Here is a 25,935-nt window from a genome sequence, read left to right as displayed (position 1 = left end):
AGATGAAATAAACTGAGCTAAAACAGATACCAGCAAAAAATATATTAAAAATAGGCAAGCATAATTTACTTATATATTTCTAAAATAGCTGTACATACAATCAAGTGAACTATCGATACATATAAAAACCAGATGAATCTCAAGGGCATTTTGCTTAATGAAAAAAGGCAATCACTACAGATAACCTACTATATGATTCCATTTCCATGACATTGCAAAAATGACAAAACTATAGAGATGAAGAACAGGTTAGTGGTGGCCTGGGGACAGAACTAGGGGAGGAATGCAATACAAATGTCCACTCCTCTGCAGTGTTGACCTTGATTGTGGTGATGGCCACACAAATATGTTCATGGACTGAATGGAACCCCCCATATACATACAAATAAACACATATGAAACAGTGAAAACTGAATAAAGTCTACTTAACATTAATGCACCCATGTCAATCTATGATTGTACTACAGTGATGAGATGTCACCATCAGAGGAAACTGAATTAAAGGTATGTATAGATAGACTATTTTTGTAACTTCCTGTGATTCTATAATTATTTCAAAATAAGATGTTTAAGAAATAGCTCTACAATTTCTATCAAATGTAATTATTCCCTCATTTCCCCCACTTGCCTTCACCCAAGTGCTGCTCTTTGAATTTAACAAGCTCTGAATATTTGCTGAATGAGTTTTATATAGAAGCTCTATTTCAGGAGTAAGAGTTATAATCCACTAGCATTTAAATTTTAAAGTGACACAGTGATTTATATTAGTAACTTATAAAAATAAATGTATAATGATCATTTATAGTTATATAACACATAGTTATACAATCAGATTAGGAGACAAGTATAACAGTAACACAAAAAAGGGGAGGTGGCTATTTTAAATCAGCTATCTACCAGTTAAAAGTTTGTTTTGATCTTATTTATTATTTTGCATAGCTGCTCTTAGCTGCATGCATATACTTCATTCTGAGTTCTTGCCATTATTTACTTGGTATACAGGCCTTTCCATGTTTCCTGTTGAGTCCTCACCTTTCTCATTTGAGGCGTTAACAGATCTAGTCTGCCAAATCATTTTTTGTAATGAGGCATTCATATGCTACCCATTTTGGCTTCCCAAATTCCAGGATTTGAAGGCTTACCTTGGGTAGACCAATAGACTCCATGGCTCTTAACCACTGGACGGTATTATCTGTGTGTCGAAAATGAAGGCCAGACTTCTAATGGGGTGGCAGGGCAAGAAACACACAAAAATGAATCATTTGTAATAATTCTTTTTCATTAGTAGGATGCTTTTCAATTATTTATCCTAGAATAATGTTATTAGAGCCCCCATAAAACAACTAAACACACAGTAAAGGATACTACACCATTTAGCAAAACGCCAACCATCTTTGAGACTTTGAGACCATTCCAGTTTCCACTATTCACACATTTGAGGTAACTCTGAAATAGAATCTCAAAGACCATTTAATGTCTAGCACATGCCTAAAAATATTTTATGAAACATAAAACACATGTGGGCACATCTTACACACACACACACACGCACACGCACACGGTGTCACGATTTTGGCAACTGTAGCTGAAAAGAGAACCTAGTAACTTCAGGAAACACAGACAGGGTTTTTAGAAGACTAAATAAAACACTTTCCTATTTGTGGTTTCTGGTTTATTACATTAATGTAATATTCTATAGAAAACCTGAAAAATGTAGGAAAATACAAAGATAAAAAAAACTACCCATAATACCACGCAAATTTCAGTAACTATTCCTTTTGTAACTTAACCCTAATCTTGGCCTTGTACAGTAAGTGAACCTTCAGTGGAAATGTTTTTACAAGACCTTGTCTACCCATAGAATACATAATCCTTCTGCATCTTCCATTCTTTATAGTCCTAATCAGTCAGTCATTTTTTTCTGCATCTTCTATCAATATAGCATACTTGCCTTTATCTCATGAAGCTGTATCAGATAATGAATCACTGAGAGCTTAAAATGGTCTTGTATTTTTAATTAGTTTAATGAATAGCACAATGTTATCTATTTGAAAACAAAAAAAGTAATGATAGAATAGTGTCATCATATGATTAATATCCAATAATTATATTCAGAAAATCAGCTTTCTTCATCTTCTGTGACCTACAATCTAATAGTTTATTTAACTAAAAGTATACTTGCTGCTGTTAGAAATTAAGAAATATAAGGGGGGTTCCAAGATGGCCACAGAGTAGGAAGACGCTCCAACTCCCACTTCCCAGAACCAAGGTGAATTACAATTTAAATTTGAGGACACTCATTGTAAAAGACAAACTTTGGACTAAACTAAGAGGATTCTACAGCCAAGGACCAGCAAAGAACCCACACTGAGACTGGTAGGAAAGACGGAAACATGGAAAGGGCTGTCCTGCTCCTGGGAGTGAGTGGTGGCCAGGAGGGACTTTCGTGATGGGAAGGGCTGTCCAGCGAGTTGTGGGTCCTTACCTCAAAACCAGAATCCCAACCTAGAACCCTGGAGCCTGGAAAGGGTTTACGTACTATATTTGGCTGAGATAAAAGCCTAGACATGGTTTGAGAGGAGGTAGGATTCTCAGACCCAGGCTCTGTATTATAGAAACTGCACGGAGACCTCGCTCACAGCAACTTTCCTGGAGCTCCAGAAGTGGAGAGCGCTGGGAGGACTGGAGATGCCAGGGGAGAGAGTGGTCTTAGAGACACAGGGGAAGATACTTTGAGGTACGGACACCCTAAACCCTGGGCTAAATCACTCCCCAAATCTAAAGTGAACATTTTTCCTGGGAACAGAATCACCAGCAAAGGAAAGAAAGAGCCCCGTCCACCGAAGGCTTCCCTGCCCTAGCTAGAACAAAGGCACTTAGAGGTAGGAAGCACATTAGGGACACAAATAGGGAGTGCAGAGGTCTAAGATACACCACCGCCCACACTGCTGAGTGCTCGCCTGGGGCAAGTGGGCGGGAGACGGCGGGGCACGGCTTCGGAAGCCAGAGCAGTTCCAATGAGGATGCGCAAGCTGGTCCATGGAGCCAGGAACCGCCACTGCCGCTGCAGAGGTCTGGGCTCACACACAGTCTGGCTTGCTGAGTGGCCAGCCCTTGGTGCGGGCACATGCCCCAGCGTCAGCGGAGAGGGTGCATGCGGGCGTGTGAGCCTGCAAGAGAGTGCGGAAGTTGCGCCAGCTGCTGCGGGGGTCCAGGTCCACACGCAAACCAGCTTGGGGTGGGGCACGCTCTCAGGGGCAGTGGAAGCCAGGGCGACCTCGGTGGTGATCCCTGCAGGCATGCGCCACCTCCTCCACAGCGGCTGCTAGTATCTAAGCGGATGTGCAGACCTCCAGCAACACTGATGGGCCCTCCGCAGCAGTGGAGGCCGAGGCAGTCCGGAAGTGGTCCGAGCAGGGTGCGTGACTCCACCCTTGGGGGTGAAAGCTGGGGCAGATGCTGCGGGAGCCCAAACCCATGAGCAACAGTGTCCTTGCCGCAAACTGGCTCTCAGAGGCAATGGAGGCTGGGGCAGCTGTGGAAGCAGTCCAAACGGGCATGGGCACGAGGGCACATGCACGCCCGACCAGGGCAGCGGTGGTCGTGAAAACAGGCTGGTGGCAGCAGCACCTGAGCCCAAAAGTTCCAGGCAGCAACAGCAGCGGTGGCCCAGTAGACGGACCACACAACAGGAGCACAGGGGCCAAAGTCACTGGACCCTTGTGACTACACCCTACTGATTGCTGGGAAAAAAAAAAGGAATAAAAACAAAATAAACGACAATAAAATGAGTAAATAAAATGTCTGGATAGAATGACACCTGAGGATAAGGAGTAGGCCACATCTAATACCGTACCTAATCACTGAATTATAGTACTGAGCCCAACAAGTAGCCAGTAATAAGAGGCAACAGAAAGCAGATTTTAGGGGAACTTGAACTTTTAAAGGAACTTCTTCCAGGCTAAGAGTAGATAAAAGCAAGCCTAGCAGTGTAGCTGATATTTACAATACCTGGACCCAGCAGAGGCAACCTCAATATCTGGATAGCCTGTAGCTCCCAAAAGGTGGATAAGAACCAGTCATAGGCAGTGATCCCCACTGATTTATGCCAGGCCCTGGCCAGGGAGGTCCACGGCAGGCACATTCAGTGGTCAGATACGAAAAGCACCAGTTCAGGACCTAAAAATCCTTGTTAGAGTGGAAGCTTAATGGAGGGCTCCTCACACCTGACCCAGCTAAGACATAGAAAACTCTGCCACAAACAGCAAAAAACAACAGTGATAGCAGATAAGTAGCCCACAGCAGATTACAAACAACAGCTGATGCCAACACAAGAAGACCTACAAATAACACAACTGAAAATTGGAGGCAGAAAACACCAACCCTAGACTTAGCCAGCTCTACAAACAACACACCCAAAGGAGAAGGGTATACACAGACAAAATAGGAAGACAGAAGTGCAATCCAAATAAATAAGAGAAACCCATTTTCTGTGTAAGAAACTGAGTAAGACGGAAATAAGCAAACTACCGAATGCAGAGTTTAAAATAATGATTATTAGAATGCTGAAAGATCTTAGAACAACAATGGATGGACTCAATGAGCACCTGAAGAAAGAGATAACAAGCATCAAAAAGGACACTGAAATAATAAAGAAGAACCAGTCAGAAATGAGAAATAAAATATCAGAAATTAACACTACATTAGAAGCAACTAAAAGCAGGCTGGATCGAATCAATGGTTCAGAAGACAAGATAAACAAAAACATGGATGTGGAGCAGCAAAAAGAAAAGTAGATGAAAAAATCTGAGGAAACTCAAAGAGAGCTCTGTGACAACCTAAGAGAAACATTGCCCGCATCATAGGAGTTCCTGAAGAAGAAGAGAAAGAACAAGGAATAAAAACCTTGTTCAATAAAATCATAGCTGAAAATTTCCCTAAATTGATGCAGGAAAAAGTCACACAAGTTCAAGAAGCACAGAGATTTCCATCAAAGAGAACCCCCCCCAAATCTATACCAAGACACATCATAATTAAAATACCAAACCTAAGAGATAAAGTGAAAATATTAAAAACTGCTAGAGAAGAAAAGGCTACCAACTACAAAGGAGCCCCCATAAGGATGACATCTGACTTCTCAACAGAAACACTTGAGGCCAAAAGGGAATGGCAAGAAATATTCAAAGTAATGCAGAACAAGAGCCAACAATCAAGACTTCTTTATCCAGCAAAGCTATCATTTAAAAATGGAGGAAAAATAAAAAGCTTCCCAGACAAAACAAAACAAAACAAAACAAAAACCTCAAGGAATTCATTACAACCAAACCAATGCAGCAAGAATGTTAAGAGGCCTGTTGTAAACAGAACAAAAAGGGAAAAGAATATAGTAAAAGAGGAAGATAGCTTTAAAGAATAAAATGGCAATAAACAACTACATATCAATAATAACCTTAAATGTAAATGTATTAAATAATCCAATAAAAAAACATAGGGCAGCTGAATGGATAAGAAAACAGGACCCATACATATGCTGTCTACAAGAGACACACCTCAAAACAAAAAATACACATAGACTAAAGGTAAAAGAATAGAAAAAAATATTTCAAACAAATAGAAATGAAATAAAACCTGGGGTACCAATATTTATATCTGACAAAATGGACTTTAAAAACAAAAGCTATATAGTAAGAGATAAAGAAGGTCACAACATAATGATAAAGGGAGCAAATCAACAGGAAGATATAACTGTTATAAATATCTATGCAGCTAATATAGGAGCACCTAAATATATAAAGCAGACTTTGATGGATATAAAGGGTGAGATCAACAGCAATACTATAACAGTAGAGGATTTCAATACCCCACTAACATCACCAGATAGATACTCAGGAAAGAAAAAAATCAACACAGAAACAGCAGACTTAAAGGACACACTATATCAGGGGTCTCAAACTCAACTCAGCATGTGGGCCGCAGAGCAAGATCACAGCCCTTCGGTGGGCCACACTAGGTCTACAAAAGGCAACTGTTAAGCAACACTTTTCTCACTGCAGTTGAAAACAAAAAAAAATCAGTACAACAAGCACAATCGTACATGCAGTTTACTCAGTGTCAGAAAACGACCAGAAACTGTAGTTCACATCACAACTGCTGTTAACTAAGCTAATATCTAGCTAGGATGCTAGAGAAATGAAAAATACAAGTAGGCCCCTAGGCTTACTTAATTTTATCCAAAATATTTTGAACTTCGTGGATTAGTCTGCGGGCCACACAAAATTGTTCGGCGGGCCGCATGCGGCCCGTGGGCCGCGAGTTTGAGACCCCTGCACTAGATCAACTGGATTTAATAGATATCTTCAGAACCTTTCACCCTAAAGCAGCAGAATATACTGTACATTCTTTTCAAGTGCTCATGGCACATTCTCTAGGATAGACCACATGTTAGGGCACAAAAGCAGTCTCAACAAATTTAAAAAGACTGAAATGATATCAAGCATTTTCTCTGATCACAATGGCATAAAACTAGAAATCAACTACAACAGAAAAACTGCAAAATACTGAAACACATGGAAACTAAATAGCATGTTATTAAATAACAAATGGGTTAACAATGAGATCAAAGAAGAAATAAAAAAATTCCTAGAAATAAATGATAATGAGCATACAACAACTCAAAATTTATGGGACACAGCAAAAGCTGTGTCCCAGAGAGGGAAGTTCATAGCACTACAGACAAACCTCAAGAAGCTAGAAAAAGCTCAAATAAACAACTTAACCCTACACCTAAAAGAACTAGAAAAAAAAACAGCAAGTAAAGCCCAGAGCTAATAGAAGGAAGGAAATAATAAAGATCAGAGCAGAAATAAATGACATAGAGGCTAAAGAAACAATACAGAGAATCAATGAAACCAAGGGCTGGTTTTTTGAAAGAGTCAACAAGATCAATGAACCTTTAACCAAACTCACCAAGAAGAAAAGAGAGAGGACTCAAATAAAATTAGAAATGAGAGTGGAGAAATAACAACTGACAAAACAGAAATACAAAGGATTGTAAGAAAATCCTATGAAGAACTGTATGCCAAAAAATTAGACAACCTAGGTGAAATAGACAAATTCTTTGAAACATATAAGCTTTCAAAAATCAATCTGGAAGAATCAGGAAACCTAAACAGACTGATTATAACAAATGAGATCAAAACAGTTATCAAAAAACTCCCAACAAACAAAAGCCCTGGGCCAGATGGCTTCAGAGGTGAATTCTACCAAATATTCAACTCCTCTCCTTCTCAAGCTATTTCAAAAATTCAAGAGGAAGAAAGACTTCCAAGCTTCTTTTATGAGGCGAGCATAATTCTGATTCCAAAACCAGGCAAAGACAACACAAAGAAAGAAAATTATAGGCCCAATATCCCTGATGAATTTAGATGCTAAAATCCTCAACAAAGTATTAGCAAACCGAATCCAACAATACATGAAAAAAATCATACACCATGATCAAGTAGGATTTATTCTTGGGAGGCAAGGCTGGTACAATATTCGTAAATCAATCAATGTGATTCATCACATAAATAAAAGGAAGTAGAAAAACCACATGATAACTTCAATAGATGCAGAAAAAGCATTTGCTAAAATCCAGAACCCATTTATGATCAAAACTTTCAGCAAAGTGGGAATACAGGGAACATGCCTCAACATGATAAAAGCCATCTATGACAGACCCACAGCCAACATCATACTCAATAATTAAAAGCAATCCCCTTAAGATCAGGAACAAGGCAGGGGTGCCCCCTTTCACCATTCTTATTCAACATAGCCCTGGAAGTCCTAGCCACAACAATCAGACAAGAAGAAGAAATAAAAGGCATCCAAATTGGAAAAGAAGAAGTAAAACTATCATTATTTGCAGATGATATGATACTGTATTTAGAAAACCCTAAAGTCACATTCAAAAAACTACTGGACCTGATAAAAGAATTCAGCAAGGTGGCAGGGTATAAAATTAATATCCAGAAATCAGAGGCATTTTTTATACACCAACAATGAACTGTCAGGAAGAGTAATTAAAGAAACAATCCCCTTCACTATTGCAACAAAAAAAATAAAGTACCAAAGAGTAAATTTAAACAAGGAGATTAAAGGCTTGTACTTGGAAAATAATAAAACATTGATAAAAGAAATCAAGGAAGATACAAACAAGTGGAAGCATATACCGTGCTCATGGTTAGGAAGAATAAATATCATTAAAATGTCTGTATTACCCAAAGCAATTTATAAATTCAATGCAATACCAATTAAAATACCAATGACATACTTCAAAGATATAGAACACATATTCCAAAAATTTATATGGAACCAAAAAAGAACACGAACAGCCTCAGCAATCTTGAAAAAGAAGAATAAAGTGGGACGTATCACACTTCCTGATATCAAGTTATACTACAAGGCCATTGTACTTCAAAATAGCTTGGTACTGGCATAAGAACAGGCATACAGATCAATGGAACAGAATAGAGTACCCAGAAATAAACCCACACCTTTATGGACAATTGATATTTGACAAAGGAGGTAAGGAAATACAATGGAGTAAAACAGTCTCTTTAACAAATGGTGTTGGGAAAATTGGACAGCTATCTGCAAAAAAATGAAACTAGACCATCAACCTCCACCATTCACAAAAATAAACTCAACATGATAAAAGCCATCTATGACAAAATGGATAAAAGACTTAAATGTAAGTCGTAAAACCATAAGCATCTTAAAAGAAAACATAGGCAGTAAGCTCTCTGACATCTCTCACAGCAATATATTTGCTGATTTATCTCCACAGGCAAGTGAAATAAAAGACAGGATAAACAAATGGGACTGTATCAAACTAAAATGCTTTTGTACAGCTACAGACAGTATGAACAGAATAAAAAGACAAACCACACAATGGGAGAACATATTCAACAATATGTCTGAAAAGGGGCTAATAACCAAAATTTATAAAAACTTGTAAAACTCATACCAGGAAGATAAACAGTCCAATCAAAAAATAGGCAAATGAAATGAATAGACACTTCTCCAAAGAGGACATACAGATGCCCAATAGGCATAAGAAAAAATGCTCAGCATCACTAATCATTAGAGAAATGCAAATTAAAACCACAATGAGATATCACCTCACACCAGTCAGAATGGCGCTCATCAACAAAACAACACATGATAGGTGCTGGCCAGGATGTGGAGAAAGGGGAACCCTCCTGCACTGCTGGTGGGAATGCAGACTGGTGCAGCCTCTGTGGAAAACAGTATGGAGATGTTTCAAAAAATTAAAAATGGAACTGCCTTTTGACCCAGCCATCCTACTTTTAGGAATATATCTCAAGAATACCATATCAATGATTCAAAAGGAAAAATGCACCCCCATGTTTATGGCAGCATTGTTCACAATAGGAAAGATCTGGAAACAGCGTAAGTGTCTGTCAGTGGACGAGTGGATTAAAAAGCAGTGGTACATATTTATAATACAATGGAATACTATGGGACCATGGAAAAAAAAAGGAAATATTACCTTTTGCAAGAACATGGATGGACCTGAAAACTATTATGTTAAGTGAAATAAGCCAGGTAGAGAAAGAAAAATATCATATGACCTCACTCATTTGAGGAATCCAAGGAACAATGTGAACTGAGGAATGGAATTGAGACAGAGGTGAGATCAAAGGAACCAGAGGAAAAGAGGACTGAGGGAAAGGGGATGAGAAGATGGGATAAACCTGAAGGGAATGGGGGAGGGCATTGTTGGGAGGGGGGTAAGGGAGATGTTTAGGGAAATATGGGGGAGGGGGGTGCATTCGGGGCGATACTAGAATCTATGTAAACACAATAAATTAAACTTAATAAAAAAATTAAGAAATATAAGCAAATTAACATTCGACAAATGTTAACGGATTTTTAAAAGTGGTCACATATTAATTGAACTATGTGTGTAAAACACTTTATGTAAATTACCTCTAATTTTTCACAAAACTCTGCAAGTTGATTGCCTTTCCCACATTTTAGAAATAAAGAAATATCTGCCCAAAAGATGAACTGATTTTCCCAAAGTCAAATATCTGTTAAGTGGTTGATCTAGGATTCAAGACAGAGACAGAGGGATAGAGAAAAGGAAAATGAGAAAGGAAAAGAGTAAAGCAGCCAGTAGGTTAACAGCCGGGCTGTAAACATCCGAGGGTTTGCAACTCATCAGAAACCCTTTGCCAGAATACAAACCATTCTCAGACATGGTCCTCTGTGGCCACAGAGGAACAATTTGGAAACAATCCACAATCACATCAAGACAGAGAAAAGGCCCTTTGGAACCACAAAAATAGCTCAACGTCCCCCCTTTCCAACTAAGATGTACAACTTGCTCCTTGACTCACGTTCATCTAGTTTCTGGTTAATCTTTTCCCTTCCTAGATACACTCACCAAATGTACACTGCTTTCTGATGAAACCTAAAAGGTAATGGTGGTACTTGCTTCCCTAAATCTTTTTTTTTTTTTTTTTTTGAGAGGCGGAGGAGACAAAAATGGAAAGACAGACAAGAAGGGAGAGAGATGAGAGGCCATCACTTATAGTTGCGGCACTTCAGTTGTTCATTGATTGCTTGCTCACATGTGCCTTGACTGATGGGTTCCAGCTAAGACAATGACCCCTTGCTCAAGCCAGTGACCTTGAGGCTCAAGCCAGCGACCATGGGGTCATATGTATGATCCCACGCTCAAGCTGGTGACTCCAGGGTTTCAAACCTGGGTCCTCAGATGTCCACTGCACCCTCACGGGGTCAGGCTCCCTAAATCCTTATTTAACAGTGCCCAGCACAAGCCTAGATCCACACTGAGTCTCTGGATCAGCGGTTCTCAACCTGTGGGTCGCGACCCTGGCGGGGGTCGAACGACCAAAACAAAGGGGTTGCCTAAAGCCATTGGAATTCTCCCCTGTGTTTTGGTCGTTCAACCCCCGTTGGGGTTGCGACCCACAGGTTGAGAACCGCTGATCCAGAGACTCAGTGTGGATCTAGGCTTGTGCTGGGCACTGTTAAATAAGGATTTGGGGAGCCTGACCCCGTGGGGGTGCAGTGGACATATGGCTAAGGATAACCTTAGCCATAAAATGAAAGTAGGACTGCTTCTTTGAGTTGGAACAATAAAAATATTCACAAAGCACTTTGTTGCAATGTGCACTTAAGAATGCATTTAATGTTAGCTATAATTATTATGCTACAACACTAGGCTTGAAACTTATATTCACCTTTATGGTCAGAAAAGTGTTTAGTCCTTCATGTAACAGGCACTGAAGGAAAAGATAGTTATTTTAGTCATAATTCTACAGTAAATGAAATGACAGATTTCAAATCCTCTACCTACTTTCTTTTTAATAAATTTCAATTACTGTTGACATTGGACATTATATTAATTTCAGGTGTACATATAGTGGTTAGACATTTTCCTTCATCCACTTTAAATACTTGACAAACACTGATTTCAGAGCCCTTTGATCCATGGCTCCATATTTAAGAAGTAAGTTTCAGTGAACAAACTATATTAAACATATTTATATACCAGATTTACTTTAATTAGAATAAAAATGGTCTTCTATACAGACTCAAAATAATCTTGGGTCATTATAACCAATCCTATGTATCAATACAAGACGAGGTGGCATGTCTGTAACCATACTTAGCCAATAGTTGTTATTGTCCATCCACCTAATTGTTTTCAGGTATTGGAATAGAAAGTGCATGCCAATTTTTCTACTACTATGCTATTACAACTCCAGCAAGCAAGGTTGTTCAGGCTGAAATTGAGTAGATAACGAATTACGTAAGTCTTCTTTGGATGCTAACTACAAACATAGTAGAATCAAAGCATTTTAGAACTATGAGGTAGTTTAGAAACCAGTAACTATTCTAATTTGCTCATTTTATAGATAGCAAACTGAGGACCCAAGTATTTAAGACATATTCAAGTTGGCTTAACTTGTTAAGATCAGGGCCAAGACTACCGTGCAAGACTCCAGACTCCAAGTCCAAATACTCTGTTCAGTTCATTGCCCACAGAGCCTCGGAAGCAGTGCCTCAAGCATTCATAGTGTGCTCGCTGAGCTCTACCAGACTCTGTGCCAAGTGCTTTGCATGAATGACCACATTCGTTCCTCACAGTATCTCCACAAAGGTTGATAGTATCCTGATTATGATTCTCAGTTTACAAGTGAGGAAACTGAGGCTCAGAGAGGCAAACTTGGTGGTGAGGCCCAATTCAAACATTTTGTTTCACAGCTCATACTACTAACCACCATGCATATGCTTTCCCTATCAAAGACTCACCAAAATATTCACGATTTAGTATAACCCTACAATAATCTGTGCAGTGTCGGAACAACACCGTTTTTTGAGGGACACTTCCCTCCTCCTTGTCTTTCCTTTACCCATCCTACTCTGCTTGGGAACACTCTCACCTTTCAAGCCTTCTCCACAGAAACCTTCCTGGCTTCTTAACCCACCATTCCACCCCGTTTAGAACTGACCACTTTCTCTTTGGTTGTCTATTGCAGTCCATCCAGCTGTCTTCACTTCACTGCCCTCCACCCACTTCCAATCTCTTTCCAGGATTCACCCTTTGTTTTCCCTCCTGAATCCATTGACTTTTCAGCCAAGCAGGCCACCGTCACCTGGATTAAGTAATTCTCTCACTGTGCTCCACCTCCACCCTCATCTTCCTTCCAGTTAATTCGAAATCACATAGAGCAGTAGACAGATCTTCCTAAAAAGCACACACTGCACTGTGATGCCTCTGTTTAACATTTCAAAGGTTTCCCCCCACCCCTAGCCCTATTCTTAGGATAAAATCATAGATCCTCCACGTGTGCCTTCCTGCTTTGTCTCTGCTCCCTCCTGATCCATTTCCCATCACTGTCCCTCCCAGCAGCCTCACAGCACTGGGTTTGGCCACATGTTATCCTTCCCAGAGGAAGGAGCCTTTCACAATGCTCTGGGACTGTTCTCCTCATTCCCTACACTGCACTCTGCCCATAATGATTTCCTTCCAATCTTCCAGCCTTCTCAGAGAACTACATCTTCTGAGTGTTGCTGTCAATTTCTTCCTTCATACACTTACCACAATTCACAATGCATATTCTTCACTCACAGTCTCTCTCCAACTCTAAGCACCATGAAACCATGTCTGCCTTGCTCGCCTCTCTTGGGGCCTAGCACACAGTAGGTGTTGATACATATTGCATGGAAGGATGTGTTCTACCCTCTATGCATTTCTATGATAGTACAACTTTACCTTCTTCCCCTTATTAAAATTTATTATACTCATGTTTTTCTACCATTAGAACGGTGGTCCTCTAACCTTAGTGTATATAAGAAAAGAATCACCTGGGGTGATTATTAAGAATGCATTTCCTGGGTCTCTGATCAAGAGATTCTGCCTGACTCAGTAGACTGGGTTGGGGTCCAGGAATGCACACTTTTATACACACCCATCAGGTGGTTCTGCAGGAGAGGTGACCATCATTCTTTAAAAAAGGCTGTCTGGTAGAGTGTCAGCCTGGTGTGTGGATGTCCTGGGTTCAATTCTCAGTCAGTGCACACAGGAGAAGCACCCATCTGCTTCTCTGCCCTTCCCCCCTCTCCATTCTCTCTATCTCTATCTTCACCTCCCACAGCCAAGACTCCATTGGAGCAAAGATGGCTCGTGCGCTGAGGATGGTTCCATAGATTCTGCCTCAGGTGCTAGAATGGCTCCAGTTGAAAAGAAGCAATGCCCCAGATGGGCAGATAATCGCCCCCTAGTGGGTATGCCAGGTGGATCCAGACCAGGCACATGTGGGAGTCTGTCTCTCTGCCTCCTTGCTTCTCACTTCAAAAATATTTAAAAAAATAAATATTTTTTAAAAAAGGATTTTCAAACTTGAAGCACCTTGATTAAGTATCAAACAAAGCATAGAAGAAAGGGAAAAAAAATGGAGCCCTTTGGTTACTTGAAACTACTTTCGTTTGTTTCCTCACCCAATAGCTAGTGTATTTCCCTATGCATGGGATGTCCCCATGTATAAGACAAACCTTAATTTTGGGGACCAAAATTTGAAAAAAAAAGTATTACATAAAGTTATTGAACTCAAGTTTTATTAATCATAAAATTCAGACAACTCCTCATCACTGTAAAAACTCCCATCCATTAGCTTGTCCTCATCTGTATCTGATGACGAATCACTGTGTTCACATATTGCCTTGTCCTCAATTTCCATCTATGGCATTTGAAATGTCACTCTTCTTAAATGACCTGACAATGATTTATCTCAATCTTAATATTATCCCAGGATCTTTTCACCCAGGTACAAACTTCTCCTATAGTTGGGTTTCTTCACTCTTCCTGCTGGTGTCAATTTGTCTCCAGAAGACTTCATCTATGGTTCCATTTGTCTCCCATGGCAGCTTTGAAGGGTTTGTTAATACTGACATCAAGTGGTTGGAGCTGGGATGTCAAGCCTCCAGGTATAATGCAAGTTTTGTTTTTTGCTCCGCAGCAATCTCCTTTGTGTTTTTTGTTCTGTGTGCCCTGAACTGATCAAGTACCAATAGGGCAGTCTGGCATAAGAGCCCACCTGGTCTCCTTCTCCAAACTTTCTTAAACCAGATCTTCATCCCATCCTGATCCATCCAACCCTTATCATGAACGTGGACAATCACTGCTCAAGGAACGTCTTATTTTGACATTGTTTTGCGTTTGAAAATCAGCATAGGAGGCAGCTTGGTTCCGTCAGCACAACAAGCTAGAACAGCTGTATAATGGCTCTTTTCATGTCCACTTGTCTTCACAGCTAGTTTTCACTGCCTTCTTATCAATAATTCTGTTACTTGGGACATTAAATTGAAGGGGGATTTCATGCATATTTGCAATCTGTCCCAACTCAAACTGATGTGTCTTCTGACATTGAATGACAAAACGATGAAATGCAAGGACCTTCTGCTCATAGCTTTCAGGCATCTTTTGGGCAAGTCTGGTGTGTGTACGCATGCTTAGTCCATTCTGTTTCATGAACCTGAAGCACCAGTTGTGTCCTCATTTGAAATCAGTGACTTCTTTTTCATCAGCAATTCTTCTTGCCTTATGCTGACTATCTTTGTGAACACAGGAATTCCAATTGTCCTTTACTCTTCAGTCCATATCTTCAATTCCCTCTAAATCAGGCCATTTTGCTGAGTTGTCTCTCATGGCCTTATTTTGCCGTAGCTTTTTCTGTAGGGTTTCTTCTTCCTGTAGCCAATTTCAAATTGATTTCTCAGTTGGAGGAGGACCAAACTTATGTTCAGCAGAATGATTTTTGTTCACTTTTTCAAATTGGATCACTTTTAACTTGAATTCAGCACTGTATGAAAATATTTTCTGAGCCATTTCTGGGCAGAACATGGCAAAATGTAACCTATCGTAATATACTGGGAACAAGTGTGAAACAGTAAGTGCAAAGACAAGTGTGAAAAAGTGGAAAATGCAAGTAAAAAAATCTACAACAATGAGCACAAAAACAAGCGCAAAAAAGTGGGAAATGCAAGTAAAAGAAAAATAGTACAACCAGTGTATAAGAAGCCCCAGTTTTTAGACCCCAAACTTTTTGAAAAAGGATGCGTCCTATACACCCTCTCTAGCAATTTCCATGGCCAGACCCTGCACCTTCACCAAGGATATGGAAGAGAAGACACACATGTTTTTGCCTTCATTACTGTATACCATGGTTTACTGTAAGAGACAGTGGGAAGTGCCACTGCAAACTTGGCATGGTCACATAACTCAGACCTGAAGTGGGGAGTGGAGGTGGCCAGGAAAAAACTACTCATCATTGGAAGGTTTAACTCTAAGATCTAGACATCTTTCTAATCGTAAATTAAAGGGGATTAGAAAAAGTTGTTATATGCTAAAGGTTGTGTATAAGTTGGCAAAGAGGATAGGGTAGCGTGAGAGCTCCCATTTGCTTCGGTCAAAGGCATTAGTGTCCAAACTGAGCACATTGGAGCTTGGGGTGGGAACTCATGCTGGGGGCCACACTGCCTAACAGGCAGGTCATATTTTATGGCTGTAGTCTAGGCAGATCCCACAGTAAGAGTCCATGTTTACTGAACTCATGGTTTCCAGATGGCATATCAAGGGCTGTGCTGGGTTACTGAGCATTCCCTTGAGTTTCAGTGTCTTTGCTACAGTCCCATGATTTAGTGTTCCTGGGAAAGGACCATGTGATGGACTTTAGTCCCAAAGAACACAAGAACAGTAAGTTAATTAAGTCTCCTGTTCACTAATATTTGTCTCCTTTCATTTTTGTAAAAGAAATGAAATGGCCTTAAAATAAAATTTTATGATTACAAAACATTCCCATTCAGGGACATTAAGTATTTTCAGGAATTTAATAAAAGGAAAAGAAAAGGTAGCATCTCTTTTCTCCAGTGATTTAACAGAGAGAAGGATGTGTGTTTTCTCCCACAGCACAGCTGGAATCAAGCCGCCTCCTCCTGCTCTATCCCTCCTTCCCGCCCCTCTCCTCAAATCCCTTCTTGGGGCACCCCAGCCTCTCAGGGATCTGATGATGTGGGGATGGCAAAACACAGCACTTCTAGCTCTCACCATGTTCAACTTAGGGATGACCCACCTGCCTAGGCTCACAAATATTTTATTTTGTAAGAAAAGATTGGAAATATTTCCCCATCTCCACCCCAAAGACGAGTTTCTATTTATTCAAATAGTAGGATCTCTAAGGCCTGCAGAAAACAATACCTGTTTTAGTTGCTAGTAGAGTATCCAGAACTGAACAGGAAAGAGACACCTATATTCATGGTATCTGATGTCCCAGGAGGAGAAGAGAATCAGCCTACTCTCTGCTCTGGGGCTCACCTCCACTGAAAGTCTGTCTTTCTTCCCTGATTCTCACCATCCACAACATCAAAACAAAATATCCACAACCCCTTTTCAGGGTGGGCTGGCACTCAGCCCAACTACAACTTAACTCTGTCATCAAATCTACATGGCTGTTAGTACTAATAGGCGTAGATCTTAGTAATAACTTTGTAGAAGCAATGAAAAAAGAAAAAACATGTTCTAAAATGTAGACAAATAGTAATTTATTTTGTGATGTGGGTATACAAATAATTTTTTCTGTGCTTTTCTAAACTTTAAAAAAAATTTCAAAATTAAAAACAACTTTAGTTTGGCTGGTTGTCATTGTTTCATTAGTCTTGGGACAGGCTATAATGAGCTGAAAACTCTGGAGTGAGACATATGACTTAATAAACTCAAACTTACTTTAGCAAATGCAAACACTTATTCATAACATTATTCAAGGAAGAAATTTTTGCTCAGTAACTTTTTAGAATAGACCATGAAAACAGACTTGTCAAAAAAGATCTGTCTTATCTACTGTTAGCCTACATGATTATTCAAACATCTGCTCTGAATTCAATACATATACTATTAAAATAAATTTGGTCTCAACAACTGAAGAATACTGTGAATCATGCAATAAATGGAAATTCATTCCATTTTCAGCTATATTTAATGTCCTTGCAACTGCAAGAGAAATAATCTTTAGGGATACTTGAAAATCTGAAAATGAAAAAATACTGATAGAAAGAACTTAGTAATAAAAATCAAGTTTCAAAGGAGGTTTAGGTCCTGATCTGAAGTGGACAGGAGATCACATATTCCAGAAGAAGCATCACACACATTAAAGTTCTCTCTTGAAGATGTATCTAAGGAAGGGGTATGTTAGGTCAGCATTTACTTTTTCCTCCTTCACTTTATAAGGGAAAATTTCAAGCATAAAAATGGAGACAGAACAGTGTAATAAACTCCTGTACACCCATTCTCCAAACTCAACAATTATGAATTCATGGCCAGTCTTGAATCATCTATCCAAGCTCCTCTCAATTATTTTGAGGCAAATCCTAAATATATTACTTTAATCTGTAAATACTTAGGCATGTTCTTTAACATATCAGAATTGTTTTTATTGGTACAAGATTGGTGTTTATTTTGGTTTTGCATTCTCCCCCACATGCCTTCTCAAATGATCTGTGAAATAATTCTTAAAACCAGTTGCACACAAAAAGGTTAGTCTTCATTTGCTTTAAACACCAAATGGAAAGGAATTCCTACCTGACTATTCAACATTACTACTTATTTTATCACATTGGCCTTAACTCTTTGGGGCCACAAGTTCAAGTCCCAGCTGGGTACTTTATTACATGGTGAGAATAGGGGGATTAATAAAACTGTGTGGTGGTAAAAAGAAAACACAAAAAGAAAGGAGGGCTAGAGTGCCCCCACTTTCACATTTATTGGTGCTGATAAAAATGACCTCCACGAAGGAAAGATGGGGGGAGCCCCACAAATCACAAGCCTCTCAGCCTTAGCCCAGAAATAGAAATGCTTTGCTTTTAAAATTGCTGCTGCCTCAGGAATGATTATTAACAGCTTCAAAGACCAAGGACGTCCCCTCTCCCTCCAAATTCTTGTAGAAACACTCAAAGAAGGGAAAGAAAATAAAATACCAAACTTTCATTTTTAACTGGAAGCCAAAACCAATTAGATCTTAGTTACCTTATAACGAGTTTGTTCCACATCATAGATCTTTTTCTCTGATACCATTTTTGGGGCAAAGAACTTGGCTAACTTTGCAAGATAAACTCCGTTCCGGAGTCCTTCTTCCAGCTCAGTGGTTGGTGGCAATTCTTCAACTAAGCAGACTTCCATCCACCTAAATGGATTAAAAAAAAATTAAAGTGACTCCAGTTGCGTGACTTTCTAGTACTGAAGAGATGCAGCATCTCACTATGTGTGACAAGACAGGAATTAAGGGAGCAGGACAGGACTAGAAACATCTTCTGGTGTCACAGATGGAAAGAGAGGACTTCCTGGGTGGTTCAAGGATTCAGAACACAAGATGAACAAGGGGTACAAGCTCAGAGGCACTGGACTTACTACCATGTCAGAGTTTGTCAACTCCTTCCTTTATTTGAATCTCTGACAATTCTCTTTTGTACCAAAAGAGGGAAAAGGCCAACCATTGTGTATAAATGGAATTAGCCCTGCTGACATCACAGAAAAAAAAATAATTCCAGTTTATGAGCCCTTACTGTAGGAGATCTTTGTAGGGGTTACACCTTTAGGAGAGCATAATTCAAGGCACTGTAAAACCGGCAATTGCCGCAGTCCAGAAATGACTATCAGGAAAGGTAGGAAGGCATGGAAAATAACATCATAAATCAGAAAGGAGACATGGTCTTCTCTAAATAATACACATTCCTTTTTTCCGATACCAGGAACTCATTAAAACATGCTTACCTTTTTGAGAAGGTACCGTATTTATTTGGTTCTGAGAAAATATTTCAGAACCAGATCAGAGTAAATCTTAAGACACTATGCCAGTATTGTAGAAAAGAGAGCACCAAGGTTATTACTGGCTCAAGGATACACAGGAGGAGAGCCAGGCCAGTTCCCACTGTTGTGCCAAGAATCTGCCAGAGTTATGAGGATAATGCCACTCCTGCCCATGCTCAAGGAACCATTCCTTACTATAAGATCCAAGAAGCAGGTGTGTAGGCTCTCAGCAACCGATTCATAAACAAATCATAAGCTGTTAGTGTGAGCACCATGCCTCTATAGCCAGCTCCCCCCCCCCTCCCCGGATCATTAACACAACAGCAGCTAATCCTGTCAATGTTTGGAAGACGCTGGGGCACTGTTCTGCAATATTAACAACTAATCCTGATCCAAGCAGCAAACACTGTGAAATGTCTACAGTGCTTGTAGCTCTGGACAGCATCTTTTAAAAGCTCAAAGAGCCCCTAATAAACAAGGAGTATTTACTGACCATTTATTAAGCAATGTATGAGAAATACAGAAATATTAGCCCTGCCTTCAAAGAGCATTAAATAATTGAGAAGGCAATGCAATCACAAGGAAAAACCTGAGAACCATATACAAGAGGCTACTTTTACGTGTTAGTGCACAAGAAAGTTGGGGACAGTGGGGCGGGGTTATCACTGGAATAAACAGGAAAACATCAAAAAGGTGGTGGGACCTGGATTTGGCCTAGAAAAATGAGTATTTGGAAAGGCACTAGAACAGCAAATCCAGGGAAGCAGTACAGACTAAAGGTGTGAAGGAAACATGGCCAACTCATGGAGAAAACCCAGAGAAGGCTTGGGGCCTTTGGGATTCAGGAGGAGAAAGGACATGAAGCTGAACACATGTAGGGAAGTTGGGCTCCGGAGGGCTTAGCACAAGATGAGAAGTGTTGATATTTGCTGTATGGGAAGTAGGGAGCACCAGCAGCTGCAAAACAGAGGAGTGACATGCTGACAGAGGTAATTAGAGAAAATCAGTCTTGTGTGATGGATATGATGTATGTCCCACAGACAAAGCGCTCCATCAGGCTATTCCCATTGTGAGAAAATGAGTAATAAAATTAGACAGGAAGAAACGGGAAGGCAGAAAACATTCTAAGGAAACAGTAACAGGACTTGGTGACAGCTTAGAAAAGGGGGTAGAAGGAAAAAGAACTATTATTACCAGCCAGGGAAAAGGGCCTGGTAGGAAGGGAGCTTGTGAGACCCCAAATATATTCCCTTTTTGGGGCCTCAGTTTTCTCCTCTGCTAAAGGGAGGTGAGTCAGAAGTTGGGTTTATATCCCAGCCTCACTAGCAGGACTGTGAGACTGGAAGAACAGAAACAGGTAAAAGGAGATGATGAATTTGGATTTCATGTATCACACATTTGGTGAATAAGGGATGTTTGGCTTATGTGAGCCTTGTTTCAAATAAACTGAAGTAAGAGTACCACAGACTTGATAAATTTAAAAATAATTAAGAGGCCCTCTGTTCCTCCTGTTGCACAGTCATCTGTGTCTTCCTGCAGTGTCAGCTGCAACCTTGAGATGCAATAGTGAAGGTCAGAGTGAATAGATTTGGCCGTATGGGGCACCTGGTTATCAGGGGTGCTTTTAACACTGGCAAAATGAATATTGTTGCCACCAACAAACCTTTCATTGACCTCAACTACATGGCCTACATGTTCCAGCATGATTTTATTCATGGCAAGTTCAAAGGCACAGTCAAGGTCGAGAATGGGAAGCTCGTCCTTGGTGGAAAGTCCATCTCCATTTTTCAGGAGCAAGATCCCACCAATGTCAAATGGAGTGATGCTGGTGCTGAACATGTTGTGGAGTCCACTGGTGTCTTCACTGCCTTAGAGAAGGCTGGGGCTCACTTGAAGGATGGAGCTAAGAGGGTCATCATCTTTGCCCCTTCTGTGGATGCCCCCATGTTTGTGATGGGTATGAACCATGGCAAGTATGACAACTCCTACGATATTGTCAGCAATGCCTCCTGCACCACCAACTGCTTGGTCCCTGGCCAAGGTCATCCATGACAACTTTGGCACCGTGGAGGGACTTATGACCACAGTCCATGACATCACTGCCACCCAAAAGACTGTGGATGACTCCTCTGGGAAGCTGTGGTGTGATGGTCAAGGGGCTTCCTAGAACATCATGCCTGCTTCTACTGGTGCTGCTAAGGCTGTGGCAAGGTCATCCCTGAGCTGAATGGGAAGCTCACTGGCATGGCCTTGTGTACTCACCCTCAATGTGCTAGCTGTAGATCTGACCTGCTCCTTGGGGAAAGCTGCCAAGTATGATTACATCAAGAAGGTAGTGAAGCAGGTATCAGAAGCCCCCTCAAGGGCATCCTGGGCTACACTGGAGAAGCAGGCTGTAACAATGACACTCACTCTTCCATCTTCAATGCTGGGGCTGGCATTGCCCTCAATAGCCACTTTTGTCAAGCTCATTTCCAAGTGACAATAAATTTGGCTACAGCAACAGGGTGGTGGACCTTATGGTGCACATGGCCTTCAAGAAGTAAGAGTCTCCTTCCTAGACCACAGTTCCAGAGAGAGGAAGAGAGGCCCTCAGCTGCTGAAGAGTGTTTGCCCTAAATTGATTCCCCAACACTCTAAGAACCTCCTGACTTCCAGTTTCTACCCCAGATGCCCTGAAGAAGGGGAAGAGCTTAAGCAGCCCTACCTTGTCATGTATCATCAATAAAGTTCATGGTACTCAGCCAATAAATAAATAAAAATAATGAAGAAATCAATAATGTTGCCTTTTGCCCTGGCTAGACTGCTCAGTTGGGAGCATTGTCCTGATACGCCAAAATTGTGGGTTTGATTTCTGGTCAGGGCACATATAAGAATCAACCAATGAATGCATAATAAACGGAACAACAAATCGATGTTTCTCTCTCTCCCCTTCTTTCCTTTCTCTCTTTAAAAAATCTATTAATTAGGCCTGACCTGTGGTGGTGCAGTGGATAAAGCGTCGACCTAGAAATGCTGAGGTCACTGGTTCGAAACCCTGGGCTTGCCTGGTCAAGGTACATATGGGAGTTGATGCTTCCTGCTCCTCCCCCCCTTCTCTCTATCTCTCTCTCTCCCTCTCTCCTTTCTAAAATGAATAAATAAAATTAAAATAAAAAAAACAAATAAAAAATCTATTAATTAATGTTAAAAACAAATGTTGCCCTTTTAATAAAAATCTGGCCAAGTTAAAAGCCATTGAACTAGACTGAGTTTCTAATCTAACTAAACTAAAAATTATAGGATTTATTATGCTATTTTACGTTAAAACACAATCTATTTTCAAATAATTATCTTAAAAATTTTAGGAAATTGTTTTCACACAGCAATATTCAATTGTTCTGTAACAACCCTGTCACTGGGATACAGGTGTGAAAGGTGGGGGAGTGTTTGCTGGACAAATGGTGGCAGGAGTGAGAGCCAGGGGCTGGAAGCTAAAACACCTCAACTCTGAGGTGCATTGTAACTTGGGATTGTTTTTTGTTTTTGTTTTTGACAGAGAGAGGGACAGATAGGGACAGACAGGAAGGGAGAGAGATGAGAAGCATCAATTCTTCGTTGCAGCACCTTAGTTGTTCATTGATTGATTTCTCATACGTGCCTTGACCGTGGGCCTTCAGCAGACCGAGTAACCCCTTGCTCGAGCCAGCGACCTTGAGTTGAAGCTGGTGAGCTTTTTGCTCAAACCAGATGAGCCCGCACTCAAACTGGCGACCTCAGGGTTTTGAACCTGGGTCCTCTGCATCCCAGTCCGACGCTCTATCCACTGCACCACCACCTGGTCAGGCTAGATTTGGGCTTGCCAAAACAGACTATCACATTTTGCCTTGTTTGTATTAGACTATATGTGCAGTTGGTTTAAAACACCGAGGTTACTAAAAACTTAAGTTTAAAATATAGCCATTGCTATAATATAGCATTTAAAACAGCAGTTCTCAACCTGTGGGTCATGACCCCAGCGGGGGTTGAACGACCAAAACACAGGGGTCGCCTAAAGCCATCGGAAATACCGCTGGGGTCGCGACCCACAGGTTGAGAACCGCTGATTTAAAATATGGCCTATTTAAAATATAGCCATTGCTAATGTTATAACAGTACAAACTGCTCAAAGGCCAAAGCCATCTCTTTTTTCCTTTTACAATCCCTAGTGCCTGCCAACATATTTATATATAGTGGGTACCAAATAAATTTTTATTAAATAAAAGAGTCTATCTGCTTAAGAAAAATTTTCCAAACATCACGGCTAAAATCTTTAAAATAGAGCAAAAGACTTGTAAATGTAGTATTTTTTTGTGACTTTAGGCATCAATTGTGATACTTCTTTTCACTGCCTTGAAAATCAAAACATGATGTTACTATCATCAGTGATGAATGGTATTTTATTAAGCACTACTTTGTGCTAGAACTCTGATGTAATCTGTTATGTGGATCACCACATCACCATCAAGACCACCCCATAAGGAAGAGGATCACCATTTACAGATGGTAATCTAAGGCTCAGGAAAGCTCAAGGCCACATACCTAGTAACTGAAAACCATAAAAAAAACTGTCAGGGGCTTCTGCTCCTCCTCCTATTTCAACTTTTAGCTTCTCAAAACTCATGATGACATAGAAGAATGTGGGACTCCAGTCCAGTCCCACAGCTCTGTGTGAAATAAAAGTGGTAACAAAACACTCCAAGCTACTTCCAGAGTAGCAGGAGAGTTTTGTGGTTTGGAGAGGCACGTGCTGACACTCCTCTAGAACAAGGTCAGAGGAGAGTATAGTCACTGTCAGAGCTGAGTGCATTTCCTAGGGTTTCTTTCTTTTTTTTTTTTATAAAGCATTTCCTCTTCATCACTTCTTTGTCATCTACCCCACAAATGCAAGTGGCCTCGGCTGCCTCTGTGGGTGCTTTCTAAGCAGTAATCAGAAAGGGAAGCTTAAAGCCTACCCAAATAAAGTCATGTCCTCAAGAACTCCTGCAAACTGAGACAGGATCTCAAAGTATCTTCTCAATAATGTTACATGAGAGAGAATTAAACTTCTACTGCCAACCTCAATCTCAGTAGCTTATGTGTCACACAAACTAGCATTATCCGGTCAAACCAATAAAAACTCCTAATGTGACTTTCTTTTTGGTCTGGTGGGGTCAAACTTTCTACAGTAATTACAATGTAGAGACAACTGGCCTGATGTTCAGGAAGTCTGGCTCTGTGATCACCAGCTGGATGTACTGGAATGGGTCACCTGAAACCCTGGGCACTCAGTTCAGTCCACGAGTCTAAAATGATGCAATTCAATACAGCACTGTAAGAATGTAATATGCTTCAGGTTTATTAACAATTCTGAGAAATAATCCACATACCATAAACTCACCTGTTTAAAGTATACAACCCAATGATTTTTATCACATTCACAGGGTTGAGAGGCCATCACCATTACCAACTTTAGAACATTTTAATCACTCAAAAAACACCCTCAAGATCCAAAAACCAAAATACCCTTTACTCATTAGGTGTTACACCCCATTTACCCAGATTCTCAATCCATTAAATCTATTTTCTTTCTATGAATTGCCTATTCTGGATACTTTGTATAAATGGAATCATAAAATATGCGACCTTTTCTGACTAGCTTATATTACTTAAAATAATGTTTTCAAAGTTCAGCTATGTAAGATGTATCAGTACTGTATTCCTTTGTGTTGCTGAGTAATATTCCACTGTATGGATATATACCATTTTATTTATCCATTCATCAGTTTTTTTCTACTTTTTTGGCTAGTATGAATGAATAATATTGCTTAAACATTAGTATAGTTAATATAGAAGTTTTTGCAAGGACATGTGTTCTCATTTCTCTTGGGTATATACCTAGAAGTAGAATGTTTAATCTCTTTAGGAATCTCCAGACTGTTTCCCAAAGCAGCTGTATATTTTATCATCATCAGTAAGGGATGAGGATTCTAATTTCCCCACCTCCTTGCCAATGATTAGCTGTCTTTTTGATAATAGCCATCCTAGTAGATGTAAAGTGGCATCTCATTAGGGTTTTGATTTTCATTTTCCTGATGGCTAATGATACTGAATGTCTTTTTATGTGTTTATGGTCCTTTTGCATATCTTCTGTAGAGTAATGTCTGTTCAAATCCACTGCTCATTTTAAGTTGGGTTGTATTTTTGTAATTGAGTTATAAGAGGTCATTATATATTTGATATACAAGGCCCTGATCAGATATCTGACTTCAAAATATTTCCTTATTATGTGTGTTGGCTTATGACTTTCTTGATGGTGGTGTCTTTTGAGACACAAAAAAATATTTTAATTTGACAAAGTCCTACTATCTATTCTTTGGTTGTTTGTACTATTGGTGTCGTATTAGGAGACCATTATGTGCATGGAAGGATTAAACAAAAAATAAAGAGACAGAAGGGGAGAAAGAGCTCAAGGACGCTCAAGGGGAAGGTGGAAAAAGCTATGGAGGGATAAGTGGTGATGGGCAGAAACTTACTTGGGG

At 40.1% G+C, this 25,935-nt stretch overlaps 1 protein-coding gene and 1 pseudogene across 2 annotated transcripts in view; one reads left to right on the top strand and one right to left on the bottom strand.

The window, feature by feature from the left end:
- Positions 1 to 25,935, bottom strand: part of IQGAP2 (IQ motif containing GTPase activating protein 2) — a 449,634-nt gene that overhangs the window by 197,087 nt on the left and 226,612 nt on the right. For both annotated transcript variants that reach the window (XM_066273593.1, XM_066273594.1), the window contains exons 3-4: positions 18,617 to 18,773; positions 1,143 to 1,220 (exon numbers count right to left, since the gene is read on the bottom strand). In XM_066273593.1, the coding sequence (XP_066129690.1) occupies positions 1,143 to 1,220; positions 18,617 to 18,773 (235 nt within the window). The remainder of the gene's footprint in view (positions 1 to 1,142; positions 1,221 to 18,616; positions 18,774 to 25,935) is intronic.
- Positions 20,966 to 21,942, top strand: LOC136333880 (glyceraldehyde-3-phosphate dehydrogenase-like; annotated as a pseudogene).

The sequence above is a fragment of the Saccopteryx bilineata genome, chromosome 4 (assembly GCF_036850765.1).
Source record: "Saccopteryx bilineata isolate mSacBil1 chromosome 4, mSacBil1_pri_phased_curated, whole genome shotgun sequence".
Classification (NCBI taxonomy): domain Eukaryota; kingdom Metazoa; phylum Chordata; class Mammalia; order Chiroptera; family Emballonuridae; genus Saccopteryx; species Saccopteryx bilineata.
Note: the sequence above shows the minus strand (reverse complement) of the source record. Positions and strands in the feature narration are given on the sequence as shown.